The 20,142-nt window shown below is 36.5% G+C and overlaps 1 protein-coding gene across 3 annotated transcripts in view; it reads left to right on the forward strand.

Annotated features, from left to right (window-relative positions):
• Window positions 1-20,142, forward strand: part of Eml4 (echinoderm microtubule associated protein like 4) — a 176,458-nt gene that overhangs the window by 109,187 nt on the left and 47,129 nt on the right. Inside the window, exons 3-7 of one of the 3 annotated variants that reach the window (XM_004627730.2) lie at window positions 1,283-1,412; window positions 4,555-4,728; window positions 7,022-7,150; window positions 7,590-7,615; window positions 7,810-7,842. In XM_004627730.2, the coding sequence (XP_004627787.1) occupies window positions 1,283-1,412; window positions 4,555-4,728; window positions 7,022-7,150; window positions 7,590-7,615; window positions 7,810-7,842 (492 nt within the window). Of the gene's footprint in view, window positions 1-1,282; window positions 1,413-4,554; window positions 4,729-7,021; window positions 7,151-7,589; window positions 7,616-7,809; window positions 7,843-10,154; window positions 10,241-20,142 lie in introns of those variants that run through there. The other 2 variants (XM_023711197.1, XM_023711198.1) reach the window with 2 other exon arrangements.

Consider the following 20,142-nt stretch of genomic DNA (forward strand, 5'->3'; position numbering starts at 1 on the left):
TGGGGGATTGAACCGCGGTCCCTGATGCTTTGCCAAGCTTGTTCTAAGTAGGTGCCTTAGACCACTGAGCCATCTCTCCAGCCCCCCTAGTTGTTTTTAAGAGACCTTTTCTTACTTTTTCACTGGCTACAATGGTGTCTTTAAGGTCAGAAAGTCTATTTTCTCTTTCCCTCAAATGGTTTTGCCAGCTTGTGATTGAGGTTTTAATTTCCTGTATATCACTTTGAATCTGTTTCATACTTTCTGTTTCTTTCCTAAATTGCTTATTCAGGGGTATATTCTGCTCTATTTTTTTTTATCAATGTATTCTTTTGAAGCACTTAGTCCTTCTTTGATTATAATTGTCACTACATTTTTTTAGTTCAGAAATTATTTCCGATCTGATTTCTTCTATACCTTTGTGCAGTTGTTTCTTTGCTTCCAACACTATTATTTCAGAGATATCTGGGGTGTGATTTCCAGTTTCCTCAGTGCTAGTGTCTTGTGCATTTGTACTGGGTGGACTCGGGGCCTGAGACTGCATTTTGTTCCTTCTCTTTGTCATTTTGTATACCACTGTCTTCTGACCGTTGGTGTAAAGCTTAGATAGAGTTATTACCTTAGCACCAGGTCTGGATCTACGAAGTTCAGATTCCTCCAGCTGGGTGTTGCTTGGATCTGGCTGCTGTGCTCCACTTCTTTCTGCCGCACTACTTTCGTTAGAGTTGAACCCTTTGTGTCTCTCTGGCAAGAAGTTCTGCTCCTGAATCAGCTGGGTGGGTCTTGCCTCTAGCCTCTTTGCAGGGAGTTCTGCTGAAGGTTTCCTTGCTGGGCCTGCACTCTGGAACTATTCAGGATCCATGGGCCCCAGGCAGTCTCACTCACACTTCCGACCAGGACTCTGGGTCTGTTCAGGATCCAGCGGCTGCAGGTCGTCTCACTTATATGCCAGGCCTGCGCTTTGGGTCTATTCAGGATTCGGAGGCCCCGGGTCGTCTCACTTACTCACCAGGCTTGCGCTCTGGGTCTATTCTAGCTCACAGTTTATAGAGGTTTCAGTCCCTAATCAGCTTGCTCCAAGGCAGGATGACACAGAGGGGCAAGAGTTCATGGCCACAGAAGACAGCAAATATAACAAGAGAGCGAGCATGGTTGATTTTCGGTTTTGTGGGATTTTTAAAAATGAATTTTGGGGGCAAGCTGCCCACTAGTTCTGAATACTAATAGATTTAAATTTAAAAACCCTCATCCTTGGGGCATATTTTGAGTTTTGAGAAACAAATTTTTCCTTAACTATCTTTAGGGCAACCAAGCCTTCGAGAAGCTATTTCTATGTCCTGTATAACCAACGGAAGTGGTGCAAACAGAAAACCAGCTCATTCCAGTTCAGTCTCAATTGCAAGAAAAGAAACTCTATCATCTGCTGCTAAAAGGTAAAGGGGAAAAATACCAGTGTTGCAAAATTGTATGAGCTTGATAAATCAATCTACTTTTGAAAAAATAAGAAATACAGCTGTATGAGAGTCTAAACATGTCCTTTATATTTTTTGTGAATGAGATTTATCGCCTGTACATAGTTTATAGCATACTTTGAGTTTTAGTATGGAAGCTTTTTTTATTAAAGGAAGAGTAACTTCATGTTCTGTTTTTGTTTTTCATCAAGAGTTTATTGATAACTTTGTCATTATACTTAATGAAATTATCTATAAATTTTCCTTAACAAGTAATATATTCGATACTGCATTTCTAAAGGGAAAATAGAATCTTACATTACGGGGAGACTAAATGCTGAAACTTCTTCAGCCATAAGACTATAGAAAGTTAAGGCCTAACTCAGGATATTGTACAGTGCTAATGTGATTGATTCCATCTACTGCATTTGTGTCTGCATGTCAGAGGCGGGGAGGGGGGGAGGCAGGAAGCTGTGGAATTACTGCGATATAAAAGTTTCAGTGGAGTACAGATTTGGATTCTGCGTATATAATGTTCTGTTTATATCAGTTCATTGATGGGGATTATTTCCCAGTAAAACTGGTTGTAGGATTTAGCCCTTTTTTGAAATTCTGAGCAGATTATCTCAAGAGACTAAGAATACAACTTTATAATCTTAAATAATTTGCTTCAAATGGTGCATGAGAAAAATCCTAAGAGAATAATGTGTAGCAGTGTACTGAAAACACATCAATAAACTAATGCCAGTGACTGAATTTTTCATAGTGTGAAATTGTGTATTTAACCAAATAGGTGACTACCAGAATGTTGAAGAAGTAAGTTTTTTAGTCCTTTTAAAAATTCTTTCTAGAATTTAATCTTTTAACTTATTGTTACAGGATCTAAATGTTACCCTTCAAAGAATGCTGAAAGTTAATACCTGTGCTCCACTTTTAGGAAAAAGGAACAAATTATAAATTAAAAGAATTCAAAGTAAAAAAAAAAATTTAAATATATTCAGTGCGGGGTCTACAGGGTCTCACTAGACAACTTGGACTTGTAGTGATCCTCTTGTTTTCAGCCTCCCACGCACTGGGATTACAGGCCTGCACCACCATGCCCAGTCTTAATCGCCATCTCAGCATGCCCCGGGGTGGGTCCAGCCTGGCACTCCCGGGATCGAACCCTGGTCTCTGTACCTGCCTAAGCAGGTGTGTTAGTCCACTGTGCTGTCCGGTGGGCCCTCAAAATAGAAGATTTTAATGCTGTTTTCAGTAAATTTCCTTTCTGTATCCAGTAACAGTTCAGATTCAGCCCATTTTCTTGCATAGCTGTTGTGCTGTTACTGTATAGTCAGCAGTACTATGCACAGTAGTGAGTCAGTAAATCTCAGGCCAACTGAGTTTGTTCTTGTGTGATGCACAGACTCTGTATTTTCATTTTAAGTAACCTAGAAGAAAAGTTCTTTTAAGTTTCTTGTGTCCACAGGAAACTAGTGGTCCATGCATGCAGGATAGTTTGAAGACTGACAGGAAAGAAGTAATTTCTACATCTGTTTTGGTTTTGTTTTTAATTTCAAAATTCCTCTAATATTTTTGAAGTAAATTTTTTTTAGCACATACTTAAAAAATATTTAGCATGAAGTTGATAATCAGTGGCCAGTGTGAAATCAGAAGGTATTAGAACTGAATCAGATTAAGAGATGTCACTGCCAAAACGAAGATGTAACTTATTAACTAGTATATAATAGTTAAATGGTATATACTATATATTTAAGATGTTTTTGAAACATACCTGATTGATTATACACCATATGGCAAAATTACAAAATGTGCTTTGATTAAGAACTATAGGCAGAAAGTGCAAGGTCCTGAGTTTGATCCCTGGTACCACCAAAAAAAAAAAAAAAAAAAACTATAGGCAGTTGTTAGTTTTCTGGCTTTTCAACACTAGAAGTCTTGATTCCATCTACCTTGTAATATTGTACTCTCTTTTCTAGTACAATTAGGAATGGAAGATAGTTCACTATAAAAGTCATAGTGTACGTGCAGGCATGGTGCAAGCTTGTAATCCTAGTACTCAGGAGGCTGAGACAGGAGGATTTCTATGGGTTTGAGTGCAGCCTGAGCTACATACCTTAAAGACTAAACTAAACCTCCTATCCCTTTTCTAAGTATAAATCTCTGATCAAATTCCTTTTTGACTCTTCTTTAAAATAGGCTGATAAATAAATTTTCATAATTTTTGTTTCCCTTTTAATGGAAGATTTATAAATTTAAAACCTGGCAAAATAATACAATTAGAACATAACTCTTTTTCTATGATTTTAAAAATATCACTTCAGTTTAACAATTGTATAAATATTTGTCCTGTTTCATATACTTTAAAACTTGTGGTTCTTGTTCCAGTGTATATTTTGTCAACTTTCTTTATGTTTACTTTTTTTCTTTTGTCTTTGAGACAGGTTTGCTATGCAATTCAGGCTGGCTTTGAACTCACTTTGTAAATCAGGCTAGTCTGGCACTCGCAGCAGTCTTCCTGCCTGAGCCTCCTGAGTGCTAGGATTGCAGGCATATGTCACCATGCCAACCTCTTTGTATTTACTTAATTTAAATAACTGACATAAGCAGGTTTTAGAAAAACAAACTCTTGGGTAGAATTCAACCTTAACTGATGAGGCTGAAGATGTAGCTCAGTGGAAGAGTTGTTTGCCTGGCATGTGGAAGGCCTTAGTTAGATCCCCAGCGAGGCCAAAAGGGAGGAAAAACTCAATGGGAGCAGAAGTATCCAGAGGAATTAGGGCATAATCTATTAAACACTGTGCATTAGTGTACTTTGGGCACCCGTCAGCTTTCATGGGCAATGGAAGCTGTCACTCGTCCTCTAATTTGGGTAACTTGAGGTCAGTTAGGAGAGCTTCCAGTCTCGAATATTTGCTGAGATCACAATATTCATTAGAGGTTATTTCAGTCTTCATTGAAGATCTTAATAGCTTCTAGAATATTCATAGAAATAGGATAAAAGCAGTAAAAACCACATTAGCTGTATGATTTAGGAGTTTGAATTATATAATCACTTTCTATCATTTGATTTTTTTTCATTTGTTTAAATATGTGTTGTTCCATGTTATACTTTATTTTACAGTGGTACAGAAAAAAAGAAAGAAAAACCACAAGAACAGAGAGAAAAAAAAGAGGAATCTCATTCTAATGATCACAGTCCACAAACTCGAGCATCACCTTCTCCCCAGCCCTCTTCACAACCTCTCCAAATACACAGACAAACTCCAGAAAGCAAGAATTCTGCTCCCACTAAAAGGTTTTAACTGTCCCCAGTACAGAGCTAGGGCATGGTTGTAAAGATGCCTAAATTCTGTGACTTGGGAGAATGTTGGCTATCCATGGATTCCAGTGTGAAGCCTCGTACGAGGCTTGCTTTTTTCCTTTTTTGTTGTAACTTGTATTTGAGCACATTGTGGAATAAAAATTTATGGTCAGAATTCCTTTTTTAAAACTGAAAAAGAAAACCAGACATGGTACATGCCTATAATCCTGGCACTTGGGAGAATTGATGTGACTTCGAGGCTGCCTGAACTACATTGTGAAACCCTGTTTCAAAAAACAAGAAAAGGAAATTAACTTGTAAACAGTCTGGTGAAAGACACAAAAAGCCTACTTTAAAATGAAAATAATATTTTCATAAAATACAAAATACTGTTTAATTTATATATGAGCATGTATAATCTTATAGCCATGGATAGAAAATGGCCGTATGCAGTCATCCTCACTACATTTTGGCATCATTACAACCTTCAGCTTGCAAGGACCCTTCTCAACAAATAGCTCTTTGTTGTGGCTGCATCTCAGTTTAAGTTTTGGGTCTTGGGAGGATAAGTTCTTGCTTGATTAGAGAATTGAATCCATTTCTCCTGGTCTTTTCTATGCTAAGGCTTGCTTGAGGGCTACTATGTCCATAGTAATATTTTTAAGTTAGAGTGAGAAGGGAAAACAGTCTAACAGTGTGTGTGAGCCTAAGTTGAGGAGCTAAACCTGCATGCTGGGAGCTCACTGCTATAGTACCTTGTAATTAAGTATTGGATCAACTTCATTAAATTTGCCTATTTTAGAAATGCTTTACAAGTTTTATCATGATATATATATATATATATAATCACTATACTTTTTTGCTTAGAAATCTTAGGAAACTATTAAACCATTCCCAGAACAAGCTAGGATTTTAATAAAATGAATGGCAACCATTCCTAAAAGATTGTAATACATTTTTATTTGACTAGTTTAATATTTTGCGTCAAGTCTGTAATGGGAATTTGGAAAACCAGAATACCCTTCACTTGATTGATGCACGTTTACCATTTACAAAATGTTTTGTCTGTGTGTCCTACACAGATTTTATGCTAAGTGTTTTTAATTCTCCTGCCTAGTCTGTGGTGGAATTTTTCTTGAATATAAATTATTGTTATGCAGCTTCAGAGTATGTATGGTTAAAGGTGGCTTTTTTATTAATCAATCTCTTTAAGGTTCTGATTTGACTTGGTATCTTCTTCATCCCAGAATCTTTTTTTTTTCAGCTTCTTGAGGTCTCCTGGAAATATGCTTACCCTTCTAAATTGCTCTTTGGATGTACTGTTGCAAGAAGTATTAAAGACCGGATGAGTTAGGACCGTTAACAATGCAGCAAAAAAGTCATTTGTAAATCAAAAATTTTGTGTTACAAATATACGAATCAGCACTAGTAATACTACATTTTTTTGTCTGTCAAGTCTTATTTTAGACCATGGATAAAATTGTCTCTAAAAATACAAACAGTTTCACTTTTAATCTCAATTTAGGGATTGTTATTTGTACCACATACAACTTAATTACATTAGGATGTAATTGCATAGAAAATGCAAATTGGAGCCTAGGAATTCATTGAGCATGAAAAGATCTAATTTTTGTTCAGTAGAAGTCATGAGAGTAATCTAGAGTGGTGGCGCATTCCTGTAATCCAGCAAGGATTAGTCCGGGAAGCTAAGGGCAGGAGCGCCACAAGCTCAAGCTAGTCTGGATAATTTAGTAAGACTGTCTGAAAATAAAAAAAGGGCAGTGCGTGCAGCTCAGTGCAAAGGCCCTGGTGTAATCTGCAGTACTGGCAAAAGAAAACTATTCTGAGATGTAAGCAAATAGATTTTTTTCTGAAAACAGCAAAAAAGTGGTATAGATTCCTTTTTATCAGGTATTTGTTCCAATGACTCTGGAATAATACCAAAAACTATAGTACACACTTGGGGTCAACCCATTTGAGACCTCTCATGTCTCTCAGGAGCCATTTCTATTCCCTCTTTCTTTCCTTCAGTAAATTGTCCTGCTCCTTAAAAATTCAGTCAATCAATCAGTCAGTCATTCAATCAATCGTTCAGTCCAGACTTGGTCCTTGCCTTGTTTAACTCCTTTACTCATCCGGGCAAAGCCTTTCAACTAATCCTTTCCTTTCTTTTCTGGATTACCTTTAAGAAAGTGTTAATTGCTGCTTTTGTGTTCGATTTAAACTTTCACTTCTGTGTCACTGGTATTCTCATTTTTTCTCTAAGAAATGAATATGTTTCTCCTAGCATAAAACGACCAACAGCAGCTGAAAAGTTACATAATTCATGGGAGAATTCAGATGATAGTCGTAATAAATTATTGAAAACACCTTCAACATCCAAATTAATATCAAAAGTTACAAAAAATACAGACAAGTAAGTAATACTTCATTACAATTGGAAGTTAATGGTACTATTATATTTATATGTACAATTATATATGTCTGCTTTGAATTTTAAAATCTGTATTTTAATTTATGTAATTTTTTTCTACTAAGTCTCAGAAAAACTGTGTCTTCCTATTAAGGCTCCCTGGGTCACATTGTAAATCTTAGTGATGTTGTAAGATCTGGGTACTTCTCTTACCTTTTTATGCTTTCACTTGGTCACGTGATCCTGTAGGCCATTCATTTTGTAAAACAGTGTATCTTAGGAGTTGATAGCATGAGAAATTATAAAATACTGATACATGGATTTCATTTCTGGATTTATGTAAGGTATGGGCAAGATATCAGAGTTTAGCACTTTCTTCAGATGTATAAAATTCACTTGTATAAAATTGTAGACTAAATATATCCTTTGAATTCCTTTTTAGGCATAAAGATGTCATCATCAACCAAGGTAAATTAAACATCTTTTAAAAATATCTATTCTGCTTTTTATGGCAGTTTTAAGTTTTTCAAACCAATAAGAATGTCAACTTACTTTCAGTTAGTATATGTTATTAGCCCCTAGGAATAAGAGACATATGTTTCTGTAATTATTTTTAAAATGCTCAGTTTTTGGTAAAGATCTGTCATTTTTGTCTCAACCAGCAAAAATGTCAACCCGCGAAAAAAACAGCCAAGGTAAGAATAAGCCACATAGTTTGTTGCCTTCTAAATTAATTTTTCTTGGATCTCTTATCTGGCTTTTCATTACTTTTACACCAGGCTTTCCTCTTTTTTAAAAAAAGGAATGTCATGGTAATTGGAACTTGTGAATCCAAGAAATTTATTTTCTGTCAACTGTGAAGATTTAAGTTGATCAGTAAAAATATAGCTTTACACAGACGGATAAATATTTTCTCCCTCTTAAAAAAAAGTTATACTTAGAAAAGCCATTTAAAAGATTGATAAATTTTAACTTGATTTCCTGTCTTGTCACCTGTATTACAAATAATCGCTCAAATCTTGACAGAAGACTGAAAAGATAAGTGTAGCAAACCATTTTCTCTTAAGTTTTTCTTTTGTATTAATTAGAATGTCTGGCTACTTTCTGTTGTTAGCTTGTTCTGACCAAAAATGGAGAGCAGGCATTTTGTAAATGTATATTTAATAGCAATATAGGTAAATTTCACAGTTTTACATCCCTCTTAGCTTGCCTGCAAGTTTAATTGGAGCATGCTGTTCCTTCCAAGTGGAAGCATGTCTCTTCTGTGCATGCTTCTCACAGCTCATTTGTATGTCATAAGCATCTTCATTTTCTGGGCGATTAGCCAGCTAAATTGTGGTGAAAATATTTGTTAGACATTTAACTTCATTTCTATAGATTCTTACTTCCTTCAGTTCCAATAAGAAGTATTTATTTTTTGTTGTCTCTGGATCGTTTGTTTGTACATAGAAATTGTAAAAGAGATTCAGTTTTGGTGGTATTCTTCTCAGGCTTTAATTTTCTCCCTTCATTATAATAACTATTATTTACTAAACTAATTGTATTAGATTAATAATGTAGCTACTTTAGGGAAAATGAAATTTATCCACAAAGACATTCTTACTACATTATGTGTTAAATACTTCTTTCTTTGAATGGCAAAGTCTGTCACAGTGCTGTGTGGTGGCAACAACAGTGAGTGAGTAGCATCGCTGCAATTAGTGTCGGGCCCTGGCTCTTCCGTACAGTGTCTCTGAGTTTCTTAATCTGAAGATAACAACTGTAAAACTTCTTTCACATGACTGCTGAAGGATGAAATGATACATATCAGGATACTTTAAAAATAGAAAACACAGGAACTATAAGTATGTACTGCTATTAAATGTTTTGCTAAAGAGCTCAGATTTTGTAAGATTAATGACAATGAGAAAGGACTGTTTGCCTTTTGTGTTTCATGCATTCTTTGGAGGGAAAAAGGAAATTAAGGTTGATGTATGACAGTGGTTTATGTTGATGACACAATTTTCAAAATCAAGTAAACAAGGTATTTGAAAGGGGGCAGATTTTGCATCAGAAGAATCACTAAACAGTGAATAGCCAGTGCCTGGCAAGAAGGATAGAATGAAAAGTTGGGAAAGAATATAGAAAAATAAGTTTGATGCTATTACAAGATTTTTACCTTAAAAAGATTGCTCCAGATGTGGACAATTGATGTCAGACGTTGCTTGCTTTGAAATGTGAGTCTGTTCCTTTGTTGGTATAATTATTACATCCTTTGTAGAGAATAGACTCGTATCACTGGAGCATGCCCACAAGAGCTGTTTTCAATGTGTCATGTAATTCAGGCCTCGTAGTGATTAAGGCAGAGGCTATGGAGGGAAACAGATGGATTCTGGGTGGTACCGGATAGGTAGGATACGGCAAGTAGGGACTCTATGAGGACTGAGCAACTAGGTAAACAGCCTGTGCTGAAATAAGAAAATTTTGTGGCATTGAGAGTTGGAAAAAAAACAGGAATGTGGTTTTGCGTAATTGCACTTTGTGTTGCCTTTGAGAATTAACCTACAAAAAATAGAGATGTATGGCAAATGTAACAGATGTTTAAACCCTTGGATTTTTGGAGTCCAGAGACTGATTTCATCATTGACTCAGTGATGGTGAACTTGGGCAGATTATTTTACCTCCCTCAGTTTTTGTTTTCTTGTGCATATTTGAGATAATACACCTTCAAAGAGTTTTTGTAAAAATTAGATAGTAGGAAAGCATTTTAATACAGTGCCTGGCAAACAAAATAAATTTTAGTTAAAAGTGAGTCTGCCAATGATAACTTTTGCACTCAGAGGAAGATGAGAAGATAACCACTAAACAGAAGATCTTCATTTGATATAAGTTGTAAATCTATTTTTAAAGTTTAGTATTAGACGTGCATGGTACATTCACAGCACATTTTCTTGTATTTTAGTTATTAATGCTAATATCTATCTTTTTTGTAAAATCTTTTAAATATATGATTTATTAATTTCTCTAGCTCTTTTTTGACAATGACAACTCTGACTTGTTCCAAGCCACCTGCTTTGATTTGGGAAGAAGCCTATTTACATTTGGTACACTTCGGTGAGTGGTAGCAGAGAAACTGCCTAAAAGGCCTGCGTCCTTCAGGCACCACAGTGGTCAGCACTTGGGCAGAAGGCTGGAAGTAGTTGAAAGCAGTAGGAAGCAGGGTGGGGGATGTGCAGGCAGGCAGCTCTTGAGGCTAGGTGTGAGGGGAAGGATGGACTGTGCCACTAAAAGGAGGCTCATACTAACCTGAATCTTCATTTGTGCCCTGAATCCAAGCCCCTTTTTGTTACTCTTCTCTTTGGTTCTGGTTCTGTTCTAGTCATAACAGAGATGAACTCCTGACACATCTTAGGAATTGGACTGTTTTAATGTAGGACATATATCTGTGATTATGTATGTGCTATTTCTAACATTGACCAACATTTTCTCAACTCTCCCTCACTCTAAACCACTCCTACCTCTACTTTTGAGAGATCAACTCTCTTAGCTTCTTGGTATGAGGGAGATGATGCAGTAATTGTCTCTGTGCCTATGTTTGTTTTGTTTTTTTAAAGACAAAGTCTGACTGTGCAGTTCAGACTGGCCTGGATTCACTGTGTAGCCCAGCCTGGCCTCAGACTTGCAGCGATCCTTCTGTCTCTGCCTCCGAAGTGCTGGGATTACAGGCATGCACCACCATGCCGGGCAGCCTGGCATATTTCACTTAAACATAATGTCCTCCAGGTTTACCCACGGTTTTGGAAATGATAGCTCTTCCTGTTTTATGGCTTTAATTCCAAGGAGTACGAGAAAGAGAAAGGAAAAGGAGTATTGAGCTGGATGTGGTGTGCACACCTGTATTCCCAGCACTCAAGGGGCTGAGGCAAGAGGATCACCACAAGTTTGAGTCCAGCCTAAACTGCATAGTAAGACCCTGTCAAAAAAAAAAAGAAAGAAAAAGAGTAATACTGTCTGTTTATACTTCAGCTGTAGCATATCTTCACTGTTGTGAATATTTTCACAGTGAATTTATGAGTGTATCTTTTCAACATACTGATTTCATTTCCTTTATTATATGCCCAGGAGTGAGAGTAGTAGATCTCAAAGTGCCAATTTGTAATTAACAGACAATTAATTGGTCAGTTGACAGTCTGAATGCCCAAGGCCCCTACTGGAAAGAAATCTGCCTTTTAAAGGAAACCCACCTAAGGGTTGGCGAGATAGCGCAGTGGTGTAAGTGCCTTCCTGGCAAGCGCAAGTCCCTGGTACCAAAAAGAAAAATAAAAGAAACCCATCTATCACCAAATTCCACTCTCACTTCCTCTAACAGTACTCCCTCACGGCTGTACCAAATCAGTGTGGTAAACCCGAACTGTACAGCTATATTAGGATAGAAGACCAATTATGACATCTTGGGAACTTGAGAACTAGTTGATTATTCTATAAAAAAAATACTAGGGTTCTAGGTTTTTCGGTTTTTTTTTTTTTTTTTTAAGTTTTTTGTTTGTTTTGTGTTTTTTTGTACTGGCAATGCAGCTCAAGACTTCGTTCTTCTTATTGGTCAAGCAATGGCCGTAACTCATCCTCATGGCTGACACTGACAAAGGATCTACAAAGTGCGGTTCAGGGCTACAGGATAAATCCTGAGGGTACTTGGCTGACCTTATCAGATACAAAAGTTACATTTCTTGTTACGTAGGTCTTGCTTTATCTTGGTCTTAACCACTCAGAAGAAAAGTATAAAAATGAGGTATATAAAGTAAAGCCATGTTAATACAATGAGCTGTAAAAGGCTCAAGTCAATAACTTCTGAGGATAACCCACTAATATTATAGACTGCTACACAGTGTTGGATTGTTTAGCTGAATTCAAACACCTATAATATTTAGATGCCAATAGAATATCCACCTCTGACAGGACTGAAAAAAAAGGGGGGGAATACAAAGGAAAGATCATTTTGTATTTATATGTACAAAATAGTTAGAATAGATATACAGCTACTTTCGCTTAATTCAGTGAGAAGCAAGAGGTGTACTAATATTGTTTGGACAGGATATCCTGTCTGCTTCTTGTACTGTGGATAACCACTAAGAAGATAACAATGTACAATGTATTGATTATCGGAACTGTCCTATTAATCAGCTTTGAAGCTGTCTTGTTCATATTTGTTTCTCAATAAAATTTTAAAAAAAGAAGACTTTGCTCTTGCCAGGCTGGCACTTGTGCCACTGAGCCAAATCCCCAGTCCTCTAAAAAATACTTTCAAAGTAATTTTGAAATTCATACTTTCTAAAATCCCATGACCATTTGTGTAGCCAAATAGTTAAAATAGTTTATAAAATTGGGCAAAAAAAAATCCAGAGTAATCTTATCACATCTGTTACAGTTTTGATATGTTCATTTAGTCTCCTTTATCAGATATATATAATGTGTTCAGACTGACCTTGAACTCACTGTACAGCCAAGGCTGACCTTAAATTTGAAGCAGTCCTCCTGCCTCAGCCTCCTTAGTGCTGGAATTGTAGTTTATTGAACACTTATTTTGTCAGGCCCTGTCTTAAACAGCCATGGTTACAGCAAGTATCTGAACCACGTGGAATATATATTCTATATAATTGAAATGATACAGATGAAGCAGGTAACAAAATAATAAGTCAAGAGGGGATGCATAATTGGGAAAGAATAAGAATAGAGAATTGCCATTTTATATCCTTGTTATTGAAGTGGAGTCCAAAACTTAACAGTTCCAGAATTTAGAAACGCAGATGTCAGGTCCTTGTAATGTGGATAACCAGAGGGTGGTGAGGGAAGGCATTTCTGATATCATTATCTCTGGAGGAAGCGAGTGAGGTATGTGGAATCTGGATAACCTTAAATGGAAGAAGCTGAAAATACCTCAGCCCTGAACAGGAGTTTTTTGCTGTATTAAGTAGTAAGTAGGTCACTGATCATAGGATACATTTGATTTTGTATTTGCTAGCTATTACATTTGCAAAACACAAGTTTATTCCAAGCAATATAGGCTTTATTAGGCACTTCACTTAAAAGAAGGAAGGAAGCAAGCAAGCAAAGAGGGAGGGAGGGAAAATGGTACATTGGAAAGAGCAGAAGTGTAGTAAGTATGTGACGTAGTTAGGGGCAAACTGACCTATATTACAAAAGATTGAAAATCAGGCTGAAGTTACAGTTATAGATTAGTGTTTTTTTTTTTTTTTTTTCGGAACCGGGGATTGAACTCAGGCCCTTGTGCTTGCCAGCAAGTACTTATTCTACTAAGCTATCTCCCCGGCCCCTACAGTTATAGATTAGGAGAAGCCCAAAATTCTGCGTGTTAAAGGACAGTTGGGGGGAGGCAATTCTCTGTCTTCTTTATTCTTTCCAAGTATGTATTTTCTCCTGATTTATTGTCTTGTTATCTGCTTCATCTAAGTTCTGTTTCAATTATATCTCATAATGTTAAGATGAGCACAAGGTCTCCCTGTGTGAGACCTTGAGCTTCAGTGTTCTTCCACATGGATAGGCTTAGATTCAATATTGCTAAAGCCTTTTCAGTAACTTCACTTAACTTGCTTGAAAACTACCTTCTAAAGAACTCACTCAGAGTCTTTTGTTTTTGCTGAAGGTATGTTTGACCTTAAAACCTGGTGACACCTGTATGAACTAAGCAGTGTATAGAAATTGAAAGAATGGCTAAAATTGACTTACAAAGATATATTATATAGTAGTATTCTGCTACCACTGTGTTATGGTTCACCTACTGAGAGGGGTGGGCAATTTGAAACAAACCAAAAACTCAAACTATAGATAGTTTATCCTTGTTATTGAGGTGGAGTCCAAAACTTAATAGTTCCAGAATTTAGAAACACAGATGTCAGGTCCCTCTAATGTGGATAAGCAAGAAGGACAGGAAAGGAAGTACCCTGTTTCCAAAAGATACATGTACTTTGTTCTGATGTTTAGATACTGGGCCATTTTCAAAGAGTGCATCTGAACTTTATCTGGGTTTTCTGTATATGTTAAAAGGAGATCAAAAAAGGGAAACCTGTATTACTGCAAAAAGAAAAAAACCCTCAATAATCAGTGTTTTTTAAAAAAAATAATAATCAGTGTTTTTAATGCTAATTTTAAAGCTTTCTAAACAAAGATCTGGTATCTTAATATTGTGATGAGTAGCTTCTAGATTAAAATAAGTTTAAAGGCTGTACATTTTATTCTTAGAAACTACCCCAACTTCTACGAATATATGTTCTTGACATCCTCTCTGTATCTTCAGCTAAGAGAACAAAAGCCCCACCTGCCTCTTCTGAATGTGGAAAATAAGACTTTGTAATAGAGGGACAAGTCCTAGGCATATTTATAATATTGTGGTTGAAGCCCTTTCACCTATATTTTACACAATAGGTATGATTAGTTTAGTGCTAAACTAGAAAAAGTAATTAACTAGCCAAGTTTCTATTAAGCATGTCAATAAACTGAAATACTATCCTAATTGGAAATCTATAATGTACAGATGGGTGTACTGCAGAGCCTATAAATTGTTACTGTTTTCAGAAACATTCTGAGAAGAATTCTAAAACTTGTGTTTAGGTTTAGCAGGAAAGAGGGATGACTGATCAGTGGCAGTACTGAGACTGCTAGGAAGAGGCCTGGTCTGCTGCCTTTGAACTGTATTCCATTTGTTCTCAGAGGAGCTGTTGTACCCAAAACGTTCTGATTATTTCCTCTAATAATGCTTTTAAAACTTTATTTTAAATTATAAAATATCTTACTCTGTTTGAATGTGTCCAAATAATACAAGTTCCTTATGCTATACTCTACTGGCCACCAAAATTTATCACATTTTCATATTTTGCTTTGGACTCAGGAATTTAAAGAAATGGAACATTAACGATGAAGCTTTTATAAATTCTATTTAATCAGAATTTCATATACAGGTATTTTTACTCCTCCAAGGCCTCCTGATTCTTTTCTAATCGAGAAAGCAGAGATGAGGAATTGTTGTTTTGATACCTGAAGCTGAATGTATTTTAAAAATTAAATCCAGCTTGGCATATTCAAATACAATGAAGAACCTTTGGATTTATTCACTACTTGAAATAGTTTTTCCTGGGGATATAAATATGTGATATAAAACAGCTATCAAAATAGAATCATTTTGCTTACAGAAAAAATTTTGTGATAATATAGCAAGTCTTACAAATTTTACTTGTCTGATATTTTTCGGTTAGACTGCTTTCTTCAAAGAAGGCCTTTTTCAGGCAGTAAAAATAATCTAAAATACTCAAGGAATTACTTGTAATTTTAATATTGATCAACTAAACAAAACAGAAGAAAAATTAGAGGAAGTTTAAAGTCAATAAAGGTTTACTTATTACTCACTAGTTGACTTATTAGCATAAGAGTTATTAGGCAGGTGCATGAGACTTGGTTATATTTCTAGCATTCACACGTAAGGTGGTAGGTACGTAACTTGTATATCTCCATTGTGCTCATGTAATGAGCAATTCAAGAAAATTTTCCAGCCAATAAAACTCTGCCAGTATAATGAAGAAAATTAAAGTAGCATTTTAATGTTATGTCAAATTTTTCCAATCTGGGTTTTGTCCTAGTCAGTAAAACTTAACTACATAGTGGTTAGCCAACACTATACATACAGTTTTTTGGGTTTTTTCTTTCTTTCTTTTTTTTTTGTCCCAAGTGCAAGCCCCAGTACCACATGCCACGTCAGCACCAAAACCAAGCGTGATGACTGGCACACGCCTATAATACCAGTGCTGGGGAAGCTGAGTCAAGAGGATCACTATGAGTCCGAGCTGCATAATGAGACACTATACTAGATAGAATAATTAAATAAATCAGTAACTGCTTATTTATATATGAGCATGAATTATTTGGACAATATTCTTTTGTTCAGAACACTTGAGATAACATTTGTAAAAGGATGGGAGTTTTTGATTAGGGAGTTTGATGATGATTTTACAGTTTGGAGCACTCTTGGTGTCTCGGTTACTTTTCACTTATTGCTGGGACAAAATAAAAATTAAGGAAGGGAAGGTTTATTTAGCTCACAAGTTTGTGGAGGTTTCAGTCTATAGTCAGCTGGCTCCCAGACAGAGTGGCACATGGCAAAAGGCTGCATTTCATGGCCACAGAAAACAGTGAAGAGCAAAGGGAAGGGCAGCAGCTGAAGCTTCTAGCCAGCCTCTCCCTCCTCCTCGTATTATAAACAAACTACCCTGGGGCTGGGGATGTAGAACTTGCACAGTGTCTGTGTTCTCTTCTTGCACAGGATGAGGATGTTTACAAACTAAGAATCTTGGCTCTTGTTGAGTCACTTACATAAACTTCTAAACTTCTCAAGTTGACAAAGTGTATCAACCAGTACATTAGGGAATAAGAAGATACTAATTTAGAAGCACAGAACTTGACAGAACTGAAAAGAAGGTTTTAAAAGTGTAGGCAAAAAGGATGCAGAAGGAAAAGTGAAACATCAGTTGTTGGCTCAGCCTTCACTCTTCCCTGCGATAATAGACCTGGTTTTCTTCTGTGGTATGAGCTGGTTTCTAGCTGTTCATACCCAGAATTCATGCCAGTACCATTTGGTTTGCAAATAAGCTATTTTGTCAATCATTGGACTCCTCTAAGGTAGCCTGAGAATTTCACAACTGTCTAACAGCTCTATCCATTTGACTGACAGCATATAACACATATGCCATTTAAATTTTTCTAGTAGCAATAATTTAAAAAGTAAAACAACAAAATAGAGATAGAGTTTAATAAAGTAAATACATATAGCTAAAATATCATTTTGATTTGTAATTAATATAAAAATTACCAAAGAAATTTTTGCTCTTTGTGTGAATCTCCTGGTGTGCACATTGCACCCCCAGGCACTCCAGGTCTCTTACCACACTGCTGGCTTTCAGTAACCAGTGGCTGTCATCTTGGGCAGAACTGAGCTAGGACACAGTTGTATAGTGAAGCGTTTCCAGAATTCTAAATAATGGAGAAAATTTTGGAACCAAACTAAAAATTTATTTAACTTTCCTATCTTGATTTCCCTTTTTCTGAAGAGAGGTTGGATTAGGTGAACTCTGAAGTTTTCTTTCATTTTCATCATTACATGTGTCTAGAAAGATGAACTAATTGGGGTCGGGGAGATGGCTCAGTAGAATAAGCACTTTCCTGGCAAGTGCAAGGGCCTGAGTTCAATCCCAGGTTCTGCCAAAAAATAAATAAATAAATTAAATCACTATCCTATAGAATTTTTTTATAATTATGAACTACTCTATCACTGATCAGATTTAATTTCAGGATATTTATTTTGAACATAAACACTAGTAAGTACTAAAGCCGAGGTTCAAGCCAAGGTCTGTGAGACAGTGCTTATGTTTTCCCACTTCCTCTCAATCTCAGGAATTTTTAACATGTCAAGGAAAGAGATAAAAGTAATGACATTCAAACAGCACCTTCATTATTGAATATAATAGCCTGACACTGGTCACTATCATGAGGTAGGTAGTTTAATGATTTTATTTTCCTTATGATTTTTCTGAGCCACGGTGTTACTAATCTTAAAGTTTCCCTTTGACTTTCCTGGTAGTGTACAGTTAGCACAGTAAGAAAGTGGTTTAGGTGTAATACAAACATCCTGACCCTGTGGTTCTAAGGGCTTTGGCTATCAGCTTAAGAAGCATCAGTTCTCAAGAAATAATTTGTAGCAAGAAAAACAGAGTGGGTATTTTACCTAATGCCCTAGGTAAAAACTGTCTTCTAAAAGAGGAGGTTGCAAACTGATGACCTGTGTGCAGTATACAGGCCAAAAAGGTGTATTTTCCCTTTTTTGTCAAAGGAGTAAATACAAAATTGGGAGATTTTACAATGAATTATAGATCTTCAGTTTTTCTTGAAAAATGAAAAAGATAACTGGATGTGGCAGCTCATGCTATAATTCCAGCTGCTCAGAAAGATGAGACAGTGAGGCAAGGATGTCAAGCTTGAGGCTGCCCTGGGCAGCTTGAGCTCAGCAAGAGCCAGTCACAGAATAAAACATGAAATAAAGGGCTGAGCTTGCAGCCCAAGTGGTAAAGCCCTTGCCTAGAATATATAAGACCCTGGATTCAATCCCCTTACAAAGGAAAATGGAGAGAGGGCAAGGACCTATAACTGGACCCATATCCCTTCTGCAGTTGACAGATTGCTGCTTTCCTAAGATGGTGTATGAAGTATGTCCTTGCTCCTACCCAAACACACCTGATCACAGAGAAATTTCAAAGAAACTTCTTCAGTGAGCCAGTGAGATAGCTCAGTTGTCTGAAGTGCCTGCTTAGGCAAGTTCAGGTAAGTGCACAGGGACTGCAGTTCAGTCCTCAGCACCACATGCTGCACCAGCCCCACCCCCAGGGTGGGCCAAGCCAGCCACCAGAAAGAAAAGAAAAGAAAAGAAAGACAGACACTTCTGCAAAAACTTATAATCTTTAAAAACAAAAAAGTGGAAACTGGAGAGGAAATTATATACTAAATCAGCACCTCTGAGAGTAAACTTGACAAAAAGACAAGGAGATACGTACAAGGATGATTGCATAAAGGAAGTATTTACAGCTTGTAATGATTTAGTTACCATCAAAGGCCAGCATGCTAAAAATGATCAGGAAGCAAAGCCCACTCTTAGATTCAGAGGTAATAAAGACACATCAAGTGGTATCAAGACTGCAGTGTAGGAGGTCTTAGCCTGTTCTTAGATCAGACCCTGAGCCCACTGTAATAACCATAAAAATAACTTGAACTTCTCAACCATAACAAGCACAACTTTTTAATCTGACTCCTTTAAGTACTTGAAGATATTCAGCAAGTGATTTATCCTTTCCTCCATGGTTTGTTTTACATAAATTACTGAATTGTGAATTACTAGAATTTACATTTTTCTCCTTAGCTCAGGTCGTTGTTAGAAATTTTAGGAGTATATTGGCCTCTGGTTGGTGATCACACTTTTGATCTGGTTCACTCCTGTTTTCTTGTGTCAGACAGGCTGGCAGTACTAGACATTGCCTATGCCTTTGTACTCAGTCCCTTTCTTTGTCTTTTTTCTTCTGTAACCATCAACATTTACATAATCTATCTGTATCTTGTCATTGTGCTAGGATCAATAATGAATAGATTTTTGTTTCTTGTAATTTTTAAAGGAATAAGAAACCTATTTGAGAAGAATTGTCTTTTATAAGCAATGTATAATACTGGTTTGATTCTAGAGTTATAAAAATAGTTTTAGACTATTGAAGATCTCATTGAACGATCAGTTGTTTATATAAATAAAAAATGTCTTAGAAGCTGTGCTGCTAACAGGACAACTTGTTTAGGGCTGAGGGTATAGCTAGCTCAGTGGTCTATGCTAGTCTAGCCTTGCATTCTGTTCCCAGGATCGCAAGAGAAAAAAACATACCAGCTCGCTCACTTGCTCGTGTTCACTCGCTCGCTCTGTCTCTCACTCACTGTCTCACTTGCTTGTGCTCTTTCTGTCTCCCTCTTCCTTTTTCTTTTTATTTTTTTGCCTTTTTCCTAGCACAACCTTGAATACGATGTTGTAGTAAATTGAATTTGGTTATGTAGAGTGGACATGAGATGGATTGTAGCCCCAAATGTGCAGAGAGAGAAGTCAGCCCTCCTTGCCTCCTGGCTGTGTGACCTACCACTTAGTCCCTTCCTCATTCTGATTTTTGAAAGTGTTTGGGTCCTTTCCTAGCACTTCATTCTGAGATCAGGTTTTTAGCTTTTAATATGGTAAGAGCACTTAAGACACAACATGTATTTTTTAGCAAACATTTTCAATATATGATACATTATAGTTAACTATAGGTATAATGTTATACAAAAGATCTTTCAGATTTATTTTGCCTGACTGAAATTTTATACCTGTTGGTTAGGTATTTACTTCCCTGTTCCTGGAGTCCTCAGTAATGATTTAACTCTGGTTCTATGAA

Source organism: Octodon degus, unplaced genomic scaffold, assembly GCF_000260255.1.
Source record: "Octodon degus isolate 3935 unplaced genomic scaffold, OctDeg1.0 scaffold00020, whole genome shotgun sequence".
Taxonomy (NCBI): domain Eukaryota; kingdom Metazoa; phylum Chordata; class Mammalia; order Rodentia; family Octodontidae; genus Octodon; species Octodon degus.